The sequence below is a fragment of the Acinonyx jubatus genome, chromosome B2 (assembly GCF_027475565.1).
Source record: "Acinonyx jubatus isolate Ajub_Pintada_27869175 chromosome B2, VMU_Ajub_asm_v1.0, whole genome shotgun sequence".
Classification (NCBI taxonomy): domain Eukaryota; kingdom Metazoa; phylum Chordata; class Mammalia; order Carnivora; family Felidae; genus Acinonyx; species Acinonyx jubatus.
In genome coordinates this window covers 96,376,911-96,401,836 of record NC_069385.1, presented here as the reverse complement: position 1 = coordinate 96,401,836, position 24,926 = coordinate 96,376,911, and the positions used below count along the sequence as shown (strand labels likewise).

Below are 24,926 nucleotides of genomic sequence, written 5' to 3'. Positions count from 1 at the left end.
AAAGTAAACATGGTCATCCTCCTCCCCCACCTAGAGCACCAATCTACGCCCGCCCGGTGCATCAGCAGCTCCCAGCTACGGCCCCGGCCCCAGGGGGTAGAGGGTGAATTTCGCAACTCTCTCTAGGCTCCATCCTCTCCCCGGATGCGCTTACCTGCTATCCTAAGCACTGCCCTCTCAGCGGGGTCCAGCACCGAGCCCCCGTGAATCTTTCTTTTTGATCTCTCATGTTTAGGTAAATTCCAGGGTAAGGTGTCTCCCGGCGCTGGAGATGCCGAGCCAGATTTCTGGCTGAAATCATCTTCATCAGAAAAATCCGCAGAGGAAGACATAGAGCAGCGATAGGACGCGTTCCCGGAACTCTACAGAGGATGACACAGAAAAAAGCATTAATAGCAAAACACTCACATATGCTCATTGCTTTCAACAGTCCCCTCCCTGCCCCCAAACTGAGTCTGGCATCCTGCACCATCCTCAATGCTGAGGGGAAACACAAACAAGAAATGAAACCCAGGGCTCACCATCTTTTCTTGGCCGTGTCTCGGACGGCAGAAACAAAACCCAGGCGGTCCCAATACATAGGAGATTTGCACAGAAGTGTGTGGCCTGCGGTCCGGCCACCGGCTCACAAATGACTGGCCCAACAATGAAGCCAGAATCAACAGCCTTCCTGTTACAAATCTATAGTATCTGGCTCCCCCAGCAGGACAGGAGAAACATTTTCCATTACTAGACTGCTGGTGAATTCATTAATGCAACTAACACGAAGTTTCAAAAACAAAGCACAAATGCAGGATGTTGAGTCCCAATTCCTTTCCGTTTCAAGTCGCCTCACAACTGGAGTCTCCTTTCTGACGAGTTGTAAGCCCCTTGTCCTCTTTACTTAATTTTCTTCATGAGATTGAAGCAGGTTCCCAGAAAGGAGCAAGGAGGGAGGAAGGACAGATTCTGAGAAGAGCTTTTCTTAAGACTGGAGAGAACACAAAAGACTGTTTTCAGAAGCCCAAGACAGATCCAATAAACAAACATCTGAACTCAGTTGAGAGTTCTTCAGATAATTTAAACTTCTAGCAAAGTAACAGCTGCCAATAATGTAAATGAGGATGATGCAGCTCAGTGACAGGAAACAGCTCTTCTCAGCTCCTGGTCATTACACAGTGAAATGAGAAACAGGATGCTTCTACCAAAGCACTTTGCCTGAAGGTTAGTCCTCCCTTCGTCCAGCAGGAACAAATCTGCATGATCATATCTTGCATCAAAAGGTTCTATCTTCCACACAGGGAAAAGGCACAAGATATTATTCCTGCCTTCTTTACTGAGGTAGGTTTGTGATTATTTAGAGAGCTGCTGGCTTGCTGTGGAAATAAGGATGTTATCTGTGCTGCGAACAGTGATATAAATAAAGTACCGAGGGGGAATCTGTACTTTCCCATTTAGAATTCCACTTGCTAAAAAAGTAAGGCTCGTTGTAAAGATGGCAAACTGGTGCAACTCAAATTCCCGAAATGGATCTTGCAGTCACAGACTCCTAAGAAGCAAGTTGCAGACCGGAATCAGTGAGGCATACTCCAATTTGAGCAAAAACACTGAGCTGCTCACAAAAGCAGTGGCGACTGCAGCAAAACAGGCTGTGTGAGCAACATCCCAAAGCACTCACTCACGGCCTGTGAAGCAAACTATAAGTGAATCAGGACTATTAATCTTGCCTCCGTCTATTCAGGCATGTTGCTACACATGGTCAACACCACCATTTTAAAAGTACACATAATATTTCCCAGCAAGTAAAGTGTCTAAGATTTATCTTGCGCCCTATTCTTTCCCAAAGAAGTGGTCTCCATTTTATTTTACCTGAAATGTCATCGCCTTGGCTAATTTATTTATTTAGATTTTTGTGTGTTTTCCTCATGGCCATAATGTATGAGGCAAACATGAGGTAAATAAATAAAATTGATTTTCTAAATTGTTGCTAGAGTCCACAGAGAGTTGTGAGTGGGTATTAAGTCAGTCACAGAATGCCATTATCAACCTAATTTATTTTCCATGCTTTTCTGAAAATTCATCTTGCACTCTCTGATGTCGTGTTATTGGCTACATCTGTGGAAAAGGGTGACATTCTTAAAGACTTTCAAAAGGGTATTGGGTTTCTTTGGTTGCTTTGTCTTCCTTAAAATGGCTTCCTACCTGTCCTTACTTAAGGTCATCCCTTATCTGCGAGATTATATTTCTTGCTGTTGCCCGCACAATTTCACTGACTATAGTAATTTGATTGTTTATCTTTACAGACAGACTTAGGGAGTAACTGTTAAAGAACTGCTCCTTTCCAAAAACCACTGGTTATTGATTTTTGTAGATAGAGTAATTTTTTTTAATGGCCAGAGTCTCAGCTGATTGAACAGCAAAATGTGATTTATGCCATGACATAAACACCATTAATCACACGTAGCCAGATGGGAACAGTTACTACCCCTGGACCCAAGGGTGTTGACTGGGGCAGCTTCTAATCTGGTAGTGTCACTGGTAAACAGATAAGAGAGAAAAGGAAGAAAAGACCATCAGCAACACACACTTCTTTCAGCAATATATCATATGAAAATATAGACACAGATACACAGACCAAGGGAAATAATGCATATTTCTCTTTGGTAAAGTCTCCCAAGCTACATAACAAAAGCACATTTTAAGAACATATTAGGGTTTTTTACACAATAATTTCCATAAACACTTTTAAAAATGTAAGTAAACTATACAAAATTAAGCCCATTTGAACCTTGAAAATTGAAAATGGATTTAAATGAAGCTGCTTTGAAGGTAATCAATCCTATAAAACTGTTATATTCTTTATTGATTTGAAATGATTTGATTCATGTCAGTATCTTGGAGACTGGAGGGAAGAGTGTAAGAATACAGTTCCTGGGGTGCCTGGATGGCTCTGTCAGTTAAGCATTCAGCTCTTGATTTTGGCTCTGGTCATGATCTCACAGTTCATGAGATTGAGCCCTGCATTGGGCTCTGCACTGATAGCATGGAGCCTGCTTGGGATTCTCTTTCTCCCTCTTCCTCTGCCCCTCCCCAACTCATGCGCACACTCTCTCTCTCTCTGTCTCTCTCAAAATAAAATGATTAAACTAAAAAAAAAAAAAAAAGAATACAGTTTTCTTTTCGAAAAAGCTAACCTGTTTTCTGGCCCCAAATCCATAGCCTCACGTTTGATGTGGAGTTTGCAGGGATTAGACAAAGGAAGAGGGCTCTTGTGACTAGCAAAAGCCCCAAGATCTTATCTCTTATTGCCTAAGGTTTGATTCCTATTAAAATATAAACATCTATGTCCATGAATAAGAGATTTGATAATTACAGTATATCCATACAATGAACTAATGAACTACACTGCAGCAATTAAACAAAAATGTTACCCATCTACACTAGGATTCCTTTTAATTTTTTTTTTATGTTTATTTTTGAGACAGAGAGAGACAGAGCATGAATGGGGGAGGGGCAGAGAGAGAGGGGGACACAGAATCGGAAGCAGGCTCCAGGCTCTGAGCCATCAGCCCAGAGCCTGACGCGGGGCTTGAACTCATGAACCGTGAGATCGTGACCTGAGCCAAAGTCGGACGCTCAACCGACTGAGCCACCCAGGCGCCCCTAGGATTCTTTTAAAAAGTGTGTGTGTGTGTGTCTGTGTGTGTGTGTGTGTGTGTGTGTGCATGTGTGTGTGTAGATGGATAAATAGATAGATAGGTGATTGATAAATTGGTAAACAGAAGATAGGTAGATAGATAACTATTTACCAGTGTATAAACAATGGTTTCTCAGAATGTTGACCAATATTATAAATAAGTGGACTTAATTTTATTCCTTATAATTTTCAAATTCAAAACAAGTACACAAAAATATTACTAAAAAGAAAGCTACTATGCCAAGAGTCAGAGAAAATAGCAAAGGCCCTGGGAAGAAGTTACTAGTTAGCCAGTGTTTTTAACCATTTGGGGCTCACAGGCACCCCTGAAAAGCTGAAGAAATCTATGGGAACATCTCTCCAGAACAGAACACATGGGCAAATATACACAAACTTTGCACATGATTTTATGGAGTTCACTGACACACTGACTCCAGGTTAAGGACCCCAATTTACACCATCGTCTGTCATCACCATTTGGCATTCATGTTGAGTACAAAAGAAATAGGAAAGCACTGTGGACTGTGCAGAAGAAGAAGAAAGGGTAATTAGGAGGGTAAAGACAAAGTTGGCCTGGGTCGTAATATTTTTAACATTTGGCCTTTTTTTTTTTTTTAAATAAAGGACTGTGAACCACTTCAGGACTGATGTTGGGTCTCTAACCAAAAACACCAGGTTGTGAGAAATCTAAACACCCTGTATTATGTCTTATTACAACCTAGTTATTAAGACAGTCTTAACAATTGAATTAGATCACCAAAACTCTAAAATGACTTTCCTAACAGCCAGTGCATTCACATGGTATAAAAACAACCCAAATGTCTTAAAGCCAAGATAATTAGAGAATGCAACATTTTTAGAAGGGGATCTAAACAATAACTTCTCTAATTGAAACCCCGGTGGGGGATCTGAGATAAGTACAATGGAACTGCCTAAATTGGAAGCCGCCCAGTCTTAGCACCCTGATCCGCAGGAAAATGCCAGGAAGTTGTCTCTGCACTAGGCATTCTCTAAATGCAACGGAGAAACAAGTGCAGAGATAAGGGTTTGTAAAAGAGCCAGACTTTTAGGATCCCAGAGACTGGACAGGTGACTTCCACAAACCTGCATACCTATATTTTATGCACACTTCTGCAAATATATTTCCAAAAGTTTACCAAAAGGTTAAAAACTAAAACACATAAACAATTAGATTGTGGGGCATTCTATAAAATAACTCTTCTGTACTCTTCATAATGGTCAATGTTGAGAAATATACACACCAAACAAACAGAGCATGTTATAAATTTAAAAATAAATACAGCAGGGGCGCCTGGGTGGCTCAGTGAGCTAAGTGTCCAACTTTGGCTCAGGTCATGATCTCACGGTTCATGGGTTTGAGCCCCGTGTTGGGCTCTGTGCTGACAGCTCAGAGCCTGGAGCCTGCTTCGGATTCTGTGTCTCCTCTCTCTGCCCCTCCCCTACTCATGCTATGTCTCTCTTTCTCTCAAAAATAAAAATAAACATTAAAAATTTTAAAAATAAAATTAAAATTAAAATAAATGAAGCATACTAACAAATTTGTGAACCTTGATGAGATTCTATACTTTTGTTTTAAGCTAAAAAGAATATGTTAGGGACAACTGGGAACATTTGAACATGGATTATGGATTGTTTATTAGATAATATTGGGAAATTATTGTTTACTTTCTAAGATGTGATAATGATATTGTGATTGTATAGGAAAGTGCCTTATCCTGGGACACTTTATCCTTATCTTCCAGGGTAAAGAAACTCTTGATGTCTGCACTTATTTTCAATTGTTTAAAAAAAAAAAAAATGAGAGATCTGGTAAATATAGCAATAGGTTATGGCCCAACAGGTTATCTGTCCCTCCCCTGCTCATGCACAGGCATTCTCTCTCTCTCTCTCTCTCTCTCTCTCTCTCTCTCTCTCTCTCTCTCAAAATAAATACACTAAAAAAATGAACATAAAAAATAATAAGTATTCACAATACTACTCTTTCAACTTTTCTACACATTTGAATATTTTCAAAATGAAGAGTTGGGTGGGGGACAGGAGTGGACACATAAGTAAGACCTTTCTCGGTTTCTCTGAGTGTTGCTTAATCTAGGCCTGTCCTCACAACATCGAGATCCCTGGACTGCAAGTACACAGTGATAGTGTCTATCTCAGTAATTTTTCATAGTATTTCTTGATATACACTTTGAGAAGCACCAAAGCAGTAGCCTAAATCAACAAGACACCAGAGAAAGGTGATGTGCTTGCCTTAGTCCTAAGTATAGTTTTAGATGAAAGGATATAAAAGAGACTTCACCGGTATTCGTTTACTATACAATCTAGTGAACACAAAGTTGGTTCAAAATCACATTTTAAAAAAATTTTATATAAACAAAATAAAAGACATCAAAACGTGAAAAACGTGACGATCTGGGATACATGGGTGGCTCAGTTGGTTAAGCGTCCGACTCTTGATATCAGCTCAGGTCTTGATCTCAGGATCATGAGTTCAAGCCCCATATTAAAAATAATAATGATAAAATTAAATTTAATTAATTAAATTAAATTAAAATCATGAAGATCTAATTTTGTTTAAAATCCCATTGATTAGGTAAATATATAGTAAGGCCCAAAACAACTTGTATGCTAGTTTTTTGTTGGGAAACAAGTCAAAAAAGCAAGGGCCCATTATCTGATATTACAGATCCTAGAGAAAACAATCTCTACCACAAAGAAACAGATGTTGATGAAAACAGTTAAGGAAAATGTAAGACAGTGTATTTAAGCCCTTGAAAACCAAATGAATTATGATAAACTGTGGAGACTATGTGCTTGTTTTAAATTTTTTTAAAACCTATTTGAACAATTCAGTATATCTCATCAAATAAATAGTTTTTAATTAGCCTCCCAACTGGAAACCACTTTTAAACAGTAAGAGGGAGGGAGCTTCTGGTTTGACGAGACATCAGCTATCTCCCACTCTCTCCTTTTAGGGGACATTTGCAGGAGCCCTTAACTGAAAGGGGAAGAAGAGCCTAGGTGGAGTTAGGGGAAAAGAGAGGTCAGAAGGAAGGGAAGCTAGAAGGCTCTTGGATCTCACTCCATGGAGGAGGCTTTGGGCAAAGAGTTAAGGAAGTCAAAGGTTTCTTTTACATGGACAGGGCGAGTTCATCAGCCTCTGAAAGAAGAACACTGGAATTCAGAACACAAATTCTTCCTAGAAAGATTGTGCATTAAAAGTGTTCCATGGGGGGCACCTGGGTGGCTCAGTTGGTTAAGCGTCTGAGTTCAGCTCAGGTCATGATTTCATGGTCCGTGAGTTCGAGCCCCACATTGGGCTCTGTGCTGTAGTTCAGAGCCTGGAGACTGCTTGGGATTCTGTGTCTCCCTCTCTCTCTGCTCCTCCCCAACTCATGCTCTGTCTCTCAAAAAAATGAATAAATGTTAAAAAAAAATAAAAACAAAAAAAGAGTGTTCCTTGATATTATGTTTCTGGGGAAACTGAGCTCACACATCATTTTCCTCTAGCTGTGTAGGAAGCTCTACAAGATAAGCATCAAAGACTTATTTCTGGGAGGAGTATGGCTGAGATTCTAGGCAGTCTTGGCTTCGTACTATAACATTCTCCAAGACTTCCTTCCTTTCAGTATAACCGTCATGTTCTAACTACACACATCATTTATTGAATGACCATAGTCAGGAAAAATACTAAGCATTTTCTTTCATATCTTATTTAATACTCACTGCAACCCAAGAAAGAAACAGATGTTTGGAGACGTTAAGTAACTTGTCCACAGTCATTCCATCAGTACAAATTAGAGCTAGGATTTCCATCTGGGTCCTTTGACCCCAAAGCCTGTGCTCTCAACCATGTGTTGTTAAATGCCCTAAAATGTGTCTTAGGCACTGGGAGGAACATCTTAACATACAGCCCTCAGAGATCTTACCATTTATTTGGGGAGCTCAAAATAAGTAGACTTGTTCCATGCTCAGTACTAAGCCCAAAGGACAGAAATGATCAGAGACAGTTGTGAGTTCACAAAGAAAAACCATACAAAAATAAACAACCCTTAAAATTGGAAAGGACTTGGAGCACCTGGGTGGCTCAGTCGGTTAAGTATCTGACTTTGACTCAGGTCATAATCTCACAGTTCATGGGTTCAAGCCCCACATCAGGCTCCGCACTGACAGCTCAGAGCCTGAAGCCTGCTTCAGATTCTGTCTCCCTCTCTCTCTGACCCTCGCCTGTTTGTGTTTTCCCATTCTCTCTCTCTCTCTCTCTCTCTCTCTCCCCCCCCAAAAATAAATAAATGAAATTTTTTTAAAAATTAAAAAAAAAATTGGGAAAGACTGCTTTGTATGATACTGAGCACCTTCCTACTGCAAGGGACCAAGTCTGTGCTGAGGGAAACACTGAGTTTACTCTGGTCTCTCCCAACCCTAAGATTCTTTGGTCCTAGGTGTTCTGACACTGCCCCAATCATCCCCCCAAAAGGATTACAAATAAAAGAAAAATTATATTAGGTATCAAAATATGAAATTTTTCTAAAATTATAAAAATCTTTTAAAAATAGCACAGACTTTTTTTGCAAGTCCTGCTTAATTTGGTCATATTAAAATTACAGAAATAGAGACATCAAAACCAGTCTGCATTTGAGGACCTGTAGGTAGTCTTTCCATACTGACAAAGGGCATTTCAAATAATTTGCCTAAAGAAAAAGCAAATGCAACACTGAAAATAGCCCCACATAACAGAAACACATTAGGAAGACAAATGCAAATGCCAAAAACATCTCTTTAACTAGAGAATACATAATCTTATATTTTAAATGGCTACTTATTTATATCAATCAATTAAAAATATGTCTTAAGTGGGGGCACCTGGCTGGCTTGGTCAGTGGGGCAATGCTCCACTGGAGCATTGCTCTTGATTGCTCCTGGAGAACTCTTGATCTCAGGGTTGTGAGTTTGCGCCCCACATTGGGTGTAAAGATTACTTAAAAATAAAAATCTTAAAAATAAATATGTCTGAAGCACACATCGGCTCCTGCCTTGGAGGAGCTTAAAATCTAACTGGCAGAGCAGAGGTGATAAAATAGCCAACTTATATTTAAATATTATCATCTTAATGTGTTAGGCTGAAAAATATCTCTTCCATAAGATAATGTAAATGTGTACATAAAGATATGATTAATAATATAAAGTCAATTGGGAGAGAGATGCTGAGTCAGGAAACAGTTTACTGCATCTATAGTCTCTTTAGAAGCCACGATGGAGATGCACGCATTTTGTACCTGCCTCGTTCGTCCAACAGTATCATATCCAAAACTGTCAACTGCTGATACAGCCATCCTACAGATGCATTGTGACTGGCCTACTCATTTTTTAACACTAATGACAGACATTTAAAAACTTGGAGTTTTATAAGAAAATTAAGATGTGGAGCTTTGAGCCTAATAGTATTTCCCCTTTTCAGAAAGGACATGTGCTTTCTAGTCTGACACAGTCCGTACCCGGCCCACTTCATTTACTTATGATGCCTGGCATAGGATCCAGCATAAATTAAGGCATAAGTGAAAGTATGGGTGATACTGTTGCATTCAGAAAGTAAACCGCAGAGGTGAGGAAAGTAGGGGATAATAATGGTAATCAATAAAAAGAGAATGACCATTTAGGGGCGCCTGGATGGCTCTGTTCCTTAAGCCTCCAACTCCTGATTTCGTCTCAGGCCATGTTCTCATGGTTTGTGAGATTGAGCCCCACACTGGGTTCTGCACCATCAGCACAGATTCTCTTGGGATTGGTATTGGGATTCTTGGGATTCTCTCTCTCTCTCTCTCTCTCTCTCTCTCTCTCTCTCTCTCTCTCTCCTCCTCCTCCTCCTCCTCCCCTGCTAGTGCACACTCTTTCACTCTCTCAAAATAAATAAACATTTAAAATTTTTTAGAAAGGGGATGGCAGTTTAAAAAACAATAAGAAGAAAACCAGAAAAGAGGGGACAAAACAAAGGAAAGGGTTATCAAAATATCTCAGTTAAATTAGTGTCAAACAGAAACAGAGGACTCTATGTTCCTGCTGACATCCAAGTGCTGATCTCATTCTGCTCCATTCCCAAAAACTCTGGTTAACATTTCAAATGCCCAGGAAATGGAAGTGAACTGTATGCCTTGGTAAATGCTGACTCATGATCTCCATGAACTTGGCAGGACCACCCACCCATTGCTCCTGCTGCTGACTCCCACTATTGTTCGCTCCTGCCCCTCCCCATGGTCAAATCTGCTACCAAATGTTTCTCCTACCTTTGTCTAGGTCATGGAAGAGGTTTTGATTCCAAATACTCTCAATAGCCAGTACAGAACTCTGGCTTCTGTTAAAAAGAAGATGTGGGCTATGATCACACATGTGGGGCCCTAAGATATAAGCACAGGACATTTGCGAAGACCAAACCCCAACTACTATCTATGCTGACTAGTCATAAAGTTCAAGATATGTGCATGTCACACCAAAGACTGAATGCTGGGTAAAAGCTATATGACCTTGGGAAAACTGTTTGGCCTCTTTGGGCTTTGGTTCTCTCATCTGAGAAATGGGAAATGTAACAGTGCATAAGACATAAGGTTGTTGGAGCAGAATAAATAATACATGAAAAGTGCTTATAGCAATGCCCAACATGGAGAAAGCATTAAGTAAATTTTAGCATTAAGTGACGTTAGCTAATCACATTGGCATGATCCAGAGGTATATGACTAACTCCAGTTAAGCCAACATGATTTGTCATTTCAGGGAATTTGAAGCAACAAACAGAGACAGAGACTGGAAGCTATTGCAATTAGGTCACGTAAGTAACAGCTCTCAGCACACAAGGTCCATGTAGTTCCCATATCTATCCTTCCTATCCATCCCAAGCTTGGTTGTTGAACCTTCAGTTCTTTGAGATGTCCTTGTATCTTTCCATTCCTCTTTTTTTCTTTTAAATTCATTTTCCCCATTGTTGGAAACAACAACAAAAACTTAGACAAACACATTAGTATTAAAAGAAAAAGCAATTATAGGTATTCAATTCTTCCCTGTAGAAACATAAGCAGGGTTGTCTTTATACCTTCATTTTCATTACCTGTCTTCATTAATGAGACTTCAGAAAATTGCTTTTGATAATAGCTTTTACAGAGTTATTCTCTCACTTCAAATAGTTACTGCTTAAATGAAGTGGAAAAATTACTTTTTCATTTAAAAAAGGAGCCTTACTATTGCACTGAAACCAAGCACATGACATTTTAAGTGCCTGGCACTTCCACTGTCCCTTTCTGAGAAAAACAGGGCTTGATCCCAGTGTGTTAAGTGAAGATGATCCTGCTACCATTAGCCACATCTTATTGGAACCATGGATCACTGACTGAACATAGGAGGCCCAATGCTTCTGAGCTGACTTGGTGGAAAACTCTGCCCAGCTGGGATGTTTCATGCTGGATGATGGCAGTCCAGTCCAACTGCAGCCTCTCCTCTGGGGAATAAATGCCAAGTACATTCCATTTGCCCTTAAGTAGTATTTGGGCTTTCCCAAAGATGCACTGTACATCCCACTCTGAGAACACTTGAGATCCGTCTGGAACAATTGTGTGGTTCAAAGCCCCTACATCTACACTAAGGGCTACCTCAGACTTCATCTTCTTTTTGTAATAGATGTCTCTTTCAGAAGGTAATCTGGGCCTGTCCCTTCTTTGCTTTATCCCTAGGGGAAGCTATGTGTCAGGGCAGGCAGCAGAAACAGCCTGCAAGAACACTTGGCTGTTGAGACTAGGGCATAGAATAGGGTAGAAAGTTCTGGAGAAAAGGACTTGCCCCAGCCTAAAAAGAGGCCCACTTGGGCTACAAGGAACATCTGTGGATCCTGGAGCACAGGACTTCTTGAATCTGAGAAGATAAACCATACAGACATGGCTGCCTGGTGTGTCTAGGGGTACCAACCCTATGGTGCACCTTTCAAAAGATCCCTGTGTCCGGAGAGTAACCCAGAAACAGCCTAAAGGGCCCAAAGGGGCAGCCACATCACAGGCAGTATGTCAGCATAACCTAGAGTCACAAATATTCTTTCCTATTCATTGACACTTTGGCATCTTCTAAGAACCCAGAACATTAACACAACTCCAAGATGGATGAAGCAAGGACCATCCAACCCAGCATAATGGGAGAATGGGAGTCAAAACCTAAGTTGAGATGAAAAAAAGAGAGAGAGAGAGAGAAAGCGATATATCTTACACCAGAGTTTATAGATTCACACTCCCTGCATGGGCATGACTGTTTCATATTTACTTTAGAATTCCAGTTCTTGGGAGTGGGCCCCTCATGACTATCTATTGAATGGATCCACTGGCTTGTAGCTCAGCTTCAGTAGCTGGTTCTCATGTGAGTACAGAATCAAAGAGGAAGCTCTGTCAACTAGGGCTACAAATGTCCTGAGTATCTATCTGTCTGCCTCTCTCTCTCCCCCCCACCCCTCTCACGCATGCACACACACACACGCACACACACACACACACACACACACACACACAGCCCACCAACAAAATCACCACAGCAGCTGCCTCCTCCTCCTTCTTCTTCCTCCAGCATCATTTTTCTTTTTAAGGCTACCTTGAAGTACTCTAGAACCATATTAGAAGGGAATACACTTGCTTGCTCCACATCCAGAAAACACTATGATGAATTCTAGCAGAAACACATGCACACTATGGAATAAACAGAGAGCTGTTCCCTTGTGCCCTACTTCATTTCCTCCTGCACTGGTCCTGTGTATGTATCCACAGCACAGGAACCAGCTGGAAAGTTGGCAGTGAAGAATCCAGGTATCTTCAAAAGTCTGTTCAGCGAAAATCATTGTTTATTGGTGTGATGGTTAATTTTATATATCAACTTGGCCAGATCATGGGTGTGGGTCAGCCTCAGCAATGCAGTTGTAGGCCCTAAGAGCAAAGACTAAGGTTTCCTGTAAATGAAGGAATTTTCCTCAAGACTACAACACAGGAAACTTGCCTGAGTTTCCAGCCTGTAACATCAACTCTTATCTGAATTTCTATCTTGTCAAACTCTCCTACAGATTTTGGATTTGCCAGCCCCACAAACACATGAGCCAATTCCTTAGAATAAATCTGTATGTATATCTGTCCTATTGGCTCCATTTCTCTGGAGAACCCTAAGTAATACAACTGGCTTCAATATTACTTTCTCAGAGTTTTATAAATCACCTTTCCTGCATTTCAGGGAACTAGAAACACATGGTATAATTCACATTTTACACTTTAATGGAAAGAAAAACAATACAGAACTTTTATCAGGCCGGGTCAGAAGGCTACAATGGTTCTTCCAACTCTACTATTCACCACCCATACTACCATTAGAAAGTTATTTAACTTCTCCAACTTTCCCAGATTCTTAATGTGGATAATCATATCTTCCTCACTAATGTTAGGCAGTATAAAATGAGATAATGGGGGAATCTGGATGGCTCACTTGGTTAAGTATCCAACTCTTGGTTTCAGCTCAGGTCATGATCTCATGGTTCCTGAGTTCTAGCCCCATTATCAGGCTCCTCATTCGACAGGACAGAGCCAGCTTGGGATTCTCTCTGTCCCTCTCTTTCTGCCCCTCACCCATGCACTGACACATGTGCTTTCTAGCTCTCTCTCAAAAATAAATAAACATTTCTTAAAAAATGAGATAATGTATGTAAAGCATCTAATATGATGCCTGCCTAGCACATAACACTCAATATATTTTACAGCATTTCACTCTAAGAGGAAAAGATAAAATGAAAACAAAGTAAAGAGTACTTAGAATAGCAATGATTATAGTTATATTACCAAAAACTATACCATTTTGAGGACTTGAAAAAAATTTCCAGCATTATTGAGAAATAATTTACATTCATCACTGTATATGTTTAAGGCATACAGCATGATGCTTTGATTATCAGATAGTGTGAAATGACTACCACAATAGATTCAACATCCATCTTCTCATACAGATATAATAGGACCATCTGGGTGGCTCAGTCAGTTAAGCATCCAACTTAGGACTTCAGCAGTTTGAGCCCCGTGTCCAGCTTTGTGCTTACAACTCAGAGCCTGGAGCCTGCTTCAGATTCTGTGTTTCCCTCTCTCTCTCTGCCCCTCCCACACTTGCACTGTGTATTTCTCTCTCTCAAAAATAAATAAACATTTTTTAAAAACTCAAACAGATACAATAAAAAGAAAAAAAGAATAAAGGGGAGGAAATTGTCTCCTTCTGATAAGAACTCATAGAATTTACTTTCTTAAACTTTTCTATATATCATACAGCAGTGTTAGCTATAGTCATCATGTTGTATATTATATCCCTAGTATTTATTTATCTTATAATTGAAATTTGCAACTTTTGACCATCTTCTTCCAATTTCCCCTCCCTCCACCTACCACCTCTGGTAGCCATAAGCCTGATGTATTTTTCTGTGTTTGGGTTTTTTGTTTTGTTTTTAATTTTTTTTTTAACGTTTATTTATCTTTGAGACAGAGAGAGACAGAGCATGAACAGGGGAGGGGCAGAGGGAGAGGGAGACACAGAATCCGAAACCGGCTCCAGGCTCTGAGCTGTCAGCCCAGAGCCCGACGTGGGGCTCGAACTCACGGACCGCGAGATCATGATCTGAGCCGAAGTCAGACATCCAATGGACCAAGCCACCCAGGCGCCCCTTAAATTTTGTTTTTTAACTTTTTTTTTTCATTTTTGAGAGACATAGGGAGACAGAGCATGAGCAGGGGAGGGGCAGAAAGAGAGGGAGATACAGAATCTGAAGCAGGCTCTAGGCTCTGTGCTGACAGGCTGACATTAGTGAGCCTGATGTGAGGCTCGAACCCACGAACAGTGAGATCATGACCTGAGCCGAGTCAGACGCTTAACCAACTAAGCCACCCCGGCACCCCTGAGTTAGAGTTTTTTTGCAGTGTTTATGTGTGTGTTTAGATTCCACATATAACTGAGATCATACAGTATTTGTTTTTCTCTGACTTATTTCACTTAGCATAATGCCTTCAAGGCCCATCCATGTTGTCACAAATGGCAGGATTTCCTCATTTTTATGGATGAATAATATTCCATTGTATATACATACCATAATTTCTTTATCCATTCATCCATCAGTGGACATTTAGTTCATTTTGATGCCTTAGCTATTATAAATAGCACTGCTAGGAACACAGAGGTGCAGATACCTTTTTTTTTTTTTTTGAGTTAGTATTTTCATTACTTTTGGATATATTCCCAGAAGTAGAATTGTTGGATCATATGGTAGTTGTATTTTTAATTTTTTGAGGATCCCCCATACTGTTTTCCATAGCAGCTGTACCAATTTACAATCCCACTAACAGTACCCAAGTGTTCCCTTCCTCCACATCCACACCAGCATTTATCATCTCTTATCTTTTTGATGATGGCCATTCTAACAGGCCTGAGGTGACATCTCATTGTGGTTTTAATTAGCATTTCTCTGCTGACTAGTGATGTGGAGCATCTTTTCATGTACCTGTTAGCTTTCTGTATATCTTTTTTGGAGAAATGTCAATTCAGATCCTTTGCCTGTTTCTTAATTGGGCTATATGGGGGAGGGGTTTGGTTTTAATTTTTGTGTTGTTAGGGTTTTTTTTGGAGGGGCAAGTTTTAGGGGAGGTTTTTGTTATTGGAGGTTGTTTCATTTTGCAATTAAGTTGTAGTATTTACATGTTTTGGATATTTACTCCTTATGAGATATATGGTCTGCAAATAGTTTTTCCCAGTCCATAAGTTGTTTTTACTTTGTTGATGGTTTATTTTGCTGTGCAGAAGCTTACTAGTTTGATATAGTCCCACTTGATTATTTTTATTTTGTTGTTTGTGCTTTAGGTGTCATATCCAAAAAATCATTACCAAGACCCATGTCAAGGAGTTTTTTTCCTGTGTTTACTTCCAGGAGTTTCATTGTTTCACATCTTACATTTAAATCTTTAATTCATTTTGAGTTAATTTTTGTGAATGGTGTAAGATATGGGTCCAGTTTCATTCTTTAAATGTAAATATCCAATTTACATATAAATATCCAGCACAACTTATTAAAGAGACTATCCTTTCTCCACTGAGTTTGTTTTTGTTGTTGTTGTTGTTGTTGCTGCTGCTGCTGTATTTTAAGTAGGCTCCACACCCAGCATGGAGTCCAATGCAGTTCGGGCTTGAACTCACAACTCTGAGATCAAGACCTGAGCTGAGATCAAGAGTCAGACACTTAACTATCTAAGTAAGACACCCAGGTGCCCCATCTTCACTTAGTATTCTTGGCTCCCTTGTAAAATATTAGTTGACTGTATATGCTTAGGCTTATTTATAAGCTCTCTATTCTGTTCCACTTGTCAAATTGTCTGTTTTAGGCCACTACCATACTGTTTTGATTACTATAGCTTTATACTATAGCTTGAAATCAGGAGGTGTGATACATACTGCTTTGCTTTTCTTTCCCAGGTTTTCTTTAGATATTTAGGGTCTTTTGTGGCTCCATATAAATTTTAGAAGTGTTTTTTCTACTTCTATAAAAACAGTATTGATGTTTTAACAATATTAATTCTTCAAATCCATGAACACAGGATACCTTTCCGTTTATTTGTCTACTCTGATTTCTTTCCTCAATGTCTTACGATTTTCAATGTAGAGATCTTTCACCTCCTTAAATTTATTCCTGTTTTATTATGTTTGATGCTATTGTAAATGGGATCAATTTCTTTTTCAGAAATTTTGTTGTTAATATATAGAAATGCTACTTATTTATGTATGTTAATTTTGTACCCTGAAATTTTACTGAAATCATTGATTAGATTTAACCATTTTTCTGTTGAGTCTTTAGGATTTTCTATACATAAAATTATGTTGTCTGCAAATAAAGACAATTTAATTCTTCCTTTCTGATTCTGATACCTTTTTTTTTTTCCTTGAGTAACTGCTCTAGCAAAGACTTCCAGTACTATGTTGAATGCATGTGGTGAGAGTGGTCACCCTGTATTATTCCTGACCTTAGAGGAAGAGTTTTCATCCTTTTACCACTGAGTATGTTACATATATAGCCTTTATTATGTTGAGATATGTTCTTTCTATGCCTAATTTGTTAAGACCTTTTTATCATGAACAGATACTGAATTTTGTCAAACACTTTTTCTGCATCCATTGAGATGATCATATAATTCTTTTCTTTCATCCTATTACTGTGATTTATCACAATAATTAATTTGTGTATGTTGAAGCATCCTTGCATCCCAGGGATAAATTCCACTTGGTCATAGTGAATGACCCTTTTAATGTGCTGTATTCAGTTTGCTATTATTTTATTAAGAATGTTTGCATCTAGATTCACCAGGAATACTGGCTCGTAGATCTCCTTTCTAGTAGTGTATTTTTCTGGTATTGATATCAGGATTATTCTGGCCTTGAAACATGAGTTTGGGATTGTTTTCAACCCCCCCCCTTCCATTTTTTGGAAGAGTTTAAGATAGATTTGTGTTAATCCTCCTTGAAATGTCTGCTTATGGGCCCCTGGGTGGCTCAGTCAGTTGAGTGTCCAACTTCGGCTCAGGTCATGATCTACAGTTAGTGGGTTCCAGTCCAATGTGGGGCTCTGTACTGACACCTCTGAGCCTGGAGCCTGCTTCTGATTCTGTGTCGCCCTCTCTCTCTCTCTCTCTCTCTCTCTCTCTCTGCCCCTCCCCCACTCACACTGTCTCTTTCTCTCAAAAACAAATAAACATTAAAAACTTTTTTAAAAATAAAAAATAAATATCTGCTGAAATTTAGCAGTGAAGGCATCCAGTACTGAGCTTTTCTTCATTGGGAGATTTTTTATTACTGATTTAATCTCCTTACTAGTATTTGGTCTATTGATACTTCTCTTTCTTCCTGATTCAGTCTTGGTAAGGTGTATGTTTCTAAGTATTTTTCCACTTCTTATATGTTGTCCAGTTCCTTGCATATAGTTGTTCATACTAGCATCTTATGATCCTTTGGATTTCTGAGGTGTAGTTGTAATGTGTACTTTTTAATATATAATTTTGTTGATTTAGGCCTTCCCTCTTTTCCTTGGTAAGTCTAGCTAAAGGTTTGTCAGTTTTGTTTACCTTTTCAAAGAACCAACCCTGAGTTTGGTTAATTTTTTCTATTGTTTTTCTCTCCCATATTTCATTTATCTTTGCTCCACTCTTTATTATTTTTTTTCTTCTGCTAACTTTGGGATCATTTTTTTCTTCTTCAAGCTCCCTAAGGCATCAAGTTAGATTGTTTATTTAGGAGTTTTCTTGCTTCTTAATGCAGGCTTTTATTGCTATGGACTTCCCCCTTAGAACTGCTTTTGCTGCATCCTCTAAGGTTTGGTGTGTTGTGTTTCCATTTCTGTTGGTCTCAAGAAACTTTTTTTTTTTTTGGTAAACAGAAGTTTATTAACAATGTTTAGGTGAAGACACAAAACTGGGTACAAGTGTGGTACAGCTGCCCCTGAAGAACCAGGGTACTAGCCATTGTACTCTCCCCAAAATCTGTTCCCCCTGCCTGCCCCACTTCCTCCAGGCATTGCCACCTGGAAGTTCTACCTCTGCGCACTGCTGGGCTGTAACCCAGGTCACAGGGAAGTCTGGAAAAGGCTTTCAGCTTCAGGAAAGCACTACAGACACTAGAACAAAAGCCAGATGAGCCACATCAGGTTAAGAAGTTTTCCTCTTCCTAATTTACTGAGAGTTTGGGGCGGGGGGGGGGGTTCTTAATCATGAACAAATACTGATTTTTTTTTTAGAATGTTTTTTCTGTTTTTCATTAAAAAGATCACAGGAGTTTTTCCTCCTCCCTTTTCTCTTAACACATCCAGACACATGACGAGGTATTCTGATCATAAACCACACTGTATCCCTGGTGTTTTTTAATGCCCTGGGATTGCTGTTTGCTGTTATTTATGCCTTCCACAGCTTTGCTATTTTTTAGAGAAGATGCTAAGCTGCTGTGACAGAAATGCAGGGGCTTCAATAAGCCAGGCATCCACCTCTCCCCTGGATCACTGGGTCCTGCTGCCCATGCCCTAGCACATGACTGAGTCCCTGTGACTCTGCCCTTGGGGCGGAGCTCACAGTCTTAGTCTCATCTCATTGGCTCAAACTTAGTGACCTTGCAGCACAGTGCGGGATGCAGGCTCAGGATAGTGAGACACGCCTCTCAGCAGGGAGTTTGCTACGAAAAGGAAAGCGGGGTTGCCTGTCGTCCTCAGTGGTGTGCCGATTTTGCCCAGTTTTGTCTCACTGATCCTCCCTATTGATCCATAGGATTCTGTTTCCCCATTTCTGCTCTTTGTTATTTCCTTCCTTCTGCTTCCTTTAGATTTGCCTTTTTTCCCTCCTAGGGCTGGGTACTTAAATCATTTTATTTTACATCCCTTTTGTTTTTAAATACGTTTGGGGAAAGGAAGTTTCCTCTAGTCAGGGGGATATTTCAAAGATTTAACTGGTGCAAGGGGAATACCAGCCAGAATGGATCAGAGAGAGGGGGTTCTATGTTTACCCGCTGGTTTGAAACGCAGCAGTCTCACTGCGGCTGCATTGCCCCTGTGTGTCTGACATCTCTCCAGCTTGTCTCTCCTCTTGTCCTCCCGGAGGTGCTCTGGCTGCCTCCCACAGGTGGGCACTGGGCTGTTCAGGTCTAAATATTTCACAACCTGCATTGAATTTTCTCACGCATGAGTCATTAAGGGTGCATTCTCCAGTCTCCATCATCTAGGGGGCATTCAGCTGTCTTTTAAGTGCTGATTTCTAGTGCACTTGCCCTGTGTTCAGAGAATAAGGGCTGTAATGTACCACACGGATTCTGTGACACTGGCGGCCATTTCCCTTATCACTGAATACGTGGTCACAGTCATGGGTGTTCCCGGATGGAAAGACTGAGTGGCGAGCACATGGGCTCAGTCTTCAAGAAACTTTTTAATTATCCTTTAATTTTTTCTTTGATCCCTTGATTGTTCAGAAGAGTGTTGTTTAACATGTGTTTGTGAGCTTTCCAATTTTCCTCTTGTTACTGACTTCCTGTTATTGAAATCTATATAGATTTCCTGCCATTTAGGTCAGACAAGATACCACTACCATTGCCTTCTTGTTAATTATTTTCTGGTTGTCTTATTTCATAGATCCATTGTTCCTGGTTTCTTATCCTACTGTCGTTTTTGTATGTGTGATCATATCTTTTGGTACTGGTATACTTTGATTTCTTTACCGTATTCTTTTGTCTAATTATTATAAAATTTCCCCTCCTGGTTACCCTAAGGCTTACATAAAAACATCTTAAATTTGTAACACGCTATTTTAAACTGATACCAACTTACAATAGAATTCATATACTCAACACTTTTACTCCCTCTCTCCCTCACATTTTAAGTTATTGCTTTACAATTGACCTGCTTTTTATATCATGTAACTAATAACAAATTATTGTATTTATAGATACTTTTGCTATTTTTATTTTTCTTCCTTTTAAGCTAAAATTGTGAGTTACGTACCATTACACTACCATGTTGCAGAATCTAACTATGACTATATATTTACCATTATAGTGAGATTTATATAATCTTTTTGTGTTTTTATGTTAATTAGCATTCTTTTACTTCCCTTCAAAGAGCTCCCTTTACCATTTCTTATAAGGCAGTTCTAGCAGCCATGAACATCCTCACCTTTTGTTTGTTTGGGAAAGTCTTTCTCCTTCCTCATTTCTGAAGGACACCTTCAGAACAGAATTCTTGGTTGATAGTTATTTTCTTTCAATATTTTGCATATGTGATCCCATTCTCTCCTGGCCTAAAAAGTTTCTGTTGAGAAATCCACCAATTATCTTATGGGAGTTCCTTTGCATGTAACTTCTCTCTTTTCTCTTGCTGCTCATAAAATTCTTTCTTTGACTTTTGACCATTTAATTATAACGTGTCTCAGTGTAGCCCTATTCAGGTTCACTCTATTTGAGTTGTTTGGGCCTTGTAGATCTGTTTGTCCATTTCTCTCCCCAGATTTGAGAAGTTTTCAGGTATTGTTGCTTTAAATATATTTTCTGCCCGTTTCCCTTTCTCTTCTGGAATTCCCATAATGCAAATATTGTTTATTTTCACTGTGTCCTATAATTCCAGTCAGCTTTCTTCAGTCTTTTCTTTTTCTCCTTTAACTGGGTAATTCTTTTTCTGCATAGTCTGCATCTACTTTTGAAACTCTCTATTGAATTGTTCTGTTCAGTTTTTTTTAACTTTCAACTCTAAGATTTCTCTGGTTTTTGTTTTTTTATTTTGATTGTTGCTATTTCCATCAAACTTATTTTGCTTGTGCAGTTTTCCTTGTTTCATGTAGTTATCTATCTGTATTTTCTTGTAGCTCACTAAACTTCCTTAAGAGGATTATTCTAAATTCTTTGTCTGACAGTTCATAAATCTCCATTTTTTCACATTTTTATTTATTTACTTTTTAAGTAAGCTCTATGCCAACATAGGACTTGAACTCACAACCCTGAGATCAAGAGTTACATGCTCTACCTTCTGAGCCAGATACCCCATACCAACAGGCATCCCATAAATCTCCATTTCTTTAGGGTCAGTTATTAAAGTCTTATTAGTTTCCATTGGTGGTATCATATTTACTTAATTTTTCATGATCCTTCATCCATTACATTGGAATATTTGAATAATGAGGCTCTTCTTTCAGACTTTGTAGATTTGCTTTGGGAGAGACAGTTCTTCACCAGTCAGCTCAGTTTGGGTTTCTGGGTGTGTCTGCTGGTAATGTCTTTGGACAGAAGAGACCTACTATTATGGTCTATTTTGGGGCAAGGCAACTGTTCAAGCTATGATGATGGGGATGGGAGAGTGTGCCACTGGCTGCGAACAGTTGGCTAAGACTGCTGGCTTGGTTCCGTCCCCAAGTGAGGCTGTAGGATGGGCTCCGCAGTTGCCTGACTTCTCTGGTGAGGCTTGCTAGATGGTCAGGACTGGGGACTGTATTCAGTAATGGATGAGGCTATGAATTGACTTCTTTGCCCTTACAGAGTAGCAGGCCAGAACCCAGGGTCTGTGCCACTAATTGGGAGCCCAGATCAGGCTTGGGTGGGCACTGAATTCCATGGTCAAGTGAGGCCACTGGTTTCACTCTGTAGACAAGGAAAGCCATGGGACTGCTATATGGGCTTCACAGCTTCCCAAACGCTCTGGTTAGGTTCCATGGTCAGACAGGCATGAACGGGACTATGAATTCAATTCCCTGCCCAGGCACTGCAGGGGAAGCCACTTGAAAATCAGTAAAGCTCTTTGTTATCTTAACCCAAGCTGACCTGCACCCCAAGTTCCCTAGCTGAACAGGGCCACTAGCTTTGCTCTGCAAACCATTGGCTCTGTGTGCCTTTCTCTCAGTTCAAGTGCCACTGGCCTACAGAGTTTCCAAGAGCTGTCTCCAGCCCTTCTGATCCGATGAGACAGAAATTCTCTCTCCAAGTGAGTGAAGCTGTGACTCAGCACCTTGCCTGGGTGTGAGCAAACTGGGCTCTAGAGCCAGCAAAACTTCATTTGAGAATCTGAATCAGGCAGTCTCAGCTCCCTTGCCTGGGCAGGAGGGGACAGGGCCACTCTGGGCTCCTCCCAATTTCCCAAATAAGCTCTCCAGGTAGCAGGGGCTGAGAACTACCCTCAATCTTGGCTATGAATTAATCTCCCTACCTGTGCAGTAGCACAAGAATGCTCCATAACCAGTACTGGCTTTGCTCTGAGGACAATCTGCTCTGCTAGCCCACTTCTTGGCTTGAGTGCCACTGGGCTACACAGCTTCCAGGAGTTGTTGCTAGCCCTTCCAGTCAGATGGAGCTGGAAGGCACTCTCCACAGTGGGTGGGGTGGCTCAGCACCTTGCCTGGACATGTGCCAACTGAGCTCTAGGACTGGAAAAACGCCTCATGTGAGGAACTCAATCAGGCAGATCTGCACTCCACCAAGTTCCCTGGTCAGAGTACATGTCCAACTTGGTTCTGCAGATTAACAAAACTGCTGGTTGGGATTACTACTCAGGCACTACTATAAGGTCAGTCTGCTAAGATTCGTGTGCTAATTGAGGCAAACCCTTCCCCATTCTCCATCAGTCAGATTCCTAGTGGATGCAGATTCCCCTGCAGTCTCTGCAGTGCAAGATCAGAGTAGGCACTCCTACAAAATGACCCACAATGCTGGGAGAGGCTGGTTGTCCCCCTGGGTTCTCTTTTCCCCCTGGAGAGACCACAGGCTCAGGGCAGACCAATCTACATGGTACTGCACTGACCTGGGAGAGGGGCAGTGCAGTCACAGAGTAGCCGCTTCTCTTACTTTTCTAATGTGTCTGTCTTGGTCTCTGAGGTGTAGGGGGGCTTCAACCTCAACCCTGTATTCTAGGATCCTCTCAGGGATGTCTTGTTCTGGACTATATGTTAGTTGTTCTTCTTGTGAGGGGAAGCAAAGTCAGGAATGACCTATGTCATCATCTTGGTGATATCACCCTGAAAAAAACTTTACCCCCTTTCATATCACCTACACACTGATGCCTAAATTTCCAGTAATAATGATTCATCCTTTGGGTTTAAAGCTTTTTATTTCTAATCAAACTTCTCATAGATAGAAAACAGTAAGTGGTATCAGTCATTTATACTTTAGTGTGAATAAGGTCATCGGACTACATCCTAAAGAAATATTGTTTTTTTAATTTTTTAAGTTTATTTATTTTGAGAAAGAGCACACAAAATCAAGAGTCGGATGCTTAGTCACCTTAGGCACCCAGGCACCCCCTGAAGAAATATTCTGATAAAAGGAAGAGGAGGAGCATGGGTGGGTGGCTCAATTGTTAAGCATCTGACTTCAACTCAGGTCATGATCTCGTGGTTCATGAGTTCGAGTCCCACATCAGGTGAGCTCGAACCCCACTTTGGGTGAACACAAGCCCTGCTCCAGGTAAACACAAATCCCACTTCGGGTAAATCCTGCTCCTGTCTCTCTCTCTCTCTCTCTCTCTCTCTCTCTCTCTCTCCCTCTGCCCCTCCTGAGATTCTGTCTCTGCCCCTCACTCACATGCTCGCTCGCTCTCTCTCTTTCTCTCTCTCTCTCTCTCAAAAAAGAAAAAGAAAGGAAGAAAGAAAGAAAGAAACAAACAAACAAAGAGGAAGAGGAAGAGGGAACACTGGCACTCTTAGAGGTAAAGCAAGTTAAGCTTTGCCTACCTCATAATTTTTCCTAGAGCCAGTCTATCACAGTACAGAGATGCAGTGAGCCAAACAAGTCTCTATACTAGCAGAAATACAGTCTGGCCCTAATTCAGAATACTACTCAAGGGAAATACTGTGTAGGGCACATGTTTTCATTTAAATGCAACAATCCGCTCCCGTTTCCCTAGTTCAGAGTAGAGCCTCATCATCACCTCTTTGCAGAGTCATAGAAGCAGATGATGGCCTTATCTTCTCACCTGCCTTCCTCATTCTCCAGTGAGAACATAATCTTTCACGTGATCCGATGGAGTCAGAAGATCTATCAAAACTGGTGCCATAATGTCTGAAATTCTCCCATTAGAGATTCACTCTTCAGTGTTCCTCTCCTTGTGACAGGCTTGTAAAAAACACAGACTTATAGGAGGGAAAATAAAGAACTGAGGTCTCAAGTCTGACAGAACAATGTCTCCTGGTCCAGCTTCACCACTGATTGGCTATGTGACTGTTGGACTTAACCCTTTTAAGTTTGGGTTCTCTAATGTATAAAGAAAATCTACTTCCTAGAGTTGCTGTTAGGATTAAGTGAGCTACTGCCCATTGCCTAGCACAGTGCCTGGCTCACAGGAAGTGCTTAAGAAATGCCAGCCACTGTTACTGTCCTTAATGAGCAACAATAAAAATGCTGCCATCATAAAATGTCTGTGTCTTTATAACTTCTTTTCTTGCACAGTTTCACTTATTTATGGTTATCTCTGGAACCACAGAGCTGATAATGTCTCCAAACCGGAGACAATTTAAAACAGGAAACAATGGTAGTCATTTGTTTATAAAAAGCAGTGTTCTTGTTTCAGAAGAAGCTATAGCTTTCGCTTCCCTAGTATCCTGAAATGTCTACATCTCAGACTTCCTCATTCTTTTCTCTAATAAACAGACAAGTTTGCCTGGAGTCATGGAGATTACATGTATTCTAGAAATACACTTAAGAAATC

General features: G+C 40.4%; 1 protein-coding gene across 20 annotated transcripts in view; it reads right to left on the bottom strand.

Annotated features, from left to right (window-relative positions):
- DST (dystonin) overlaps positions 1-24,926 on the bottom strand; it is a 490,174-nt gene that overhangs the window by 367,505 nt on the left and 97,743 nt on the right. For all 20 annotated transcript variants that reach the window (XM_053222643.1, XM_053222633.1, XM_053222646.1 and 17 more), the window contains one exon: positions 155-362. In XM_053222643.1, coding sequence (XP_053078618.1) covers positions 155-362 — 208 coding nt within the window. The remainder of the gene's footprint in view (positions 1-154; positions 363-24,926) is intronic.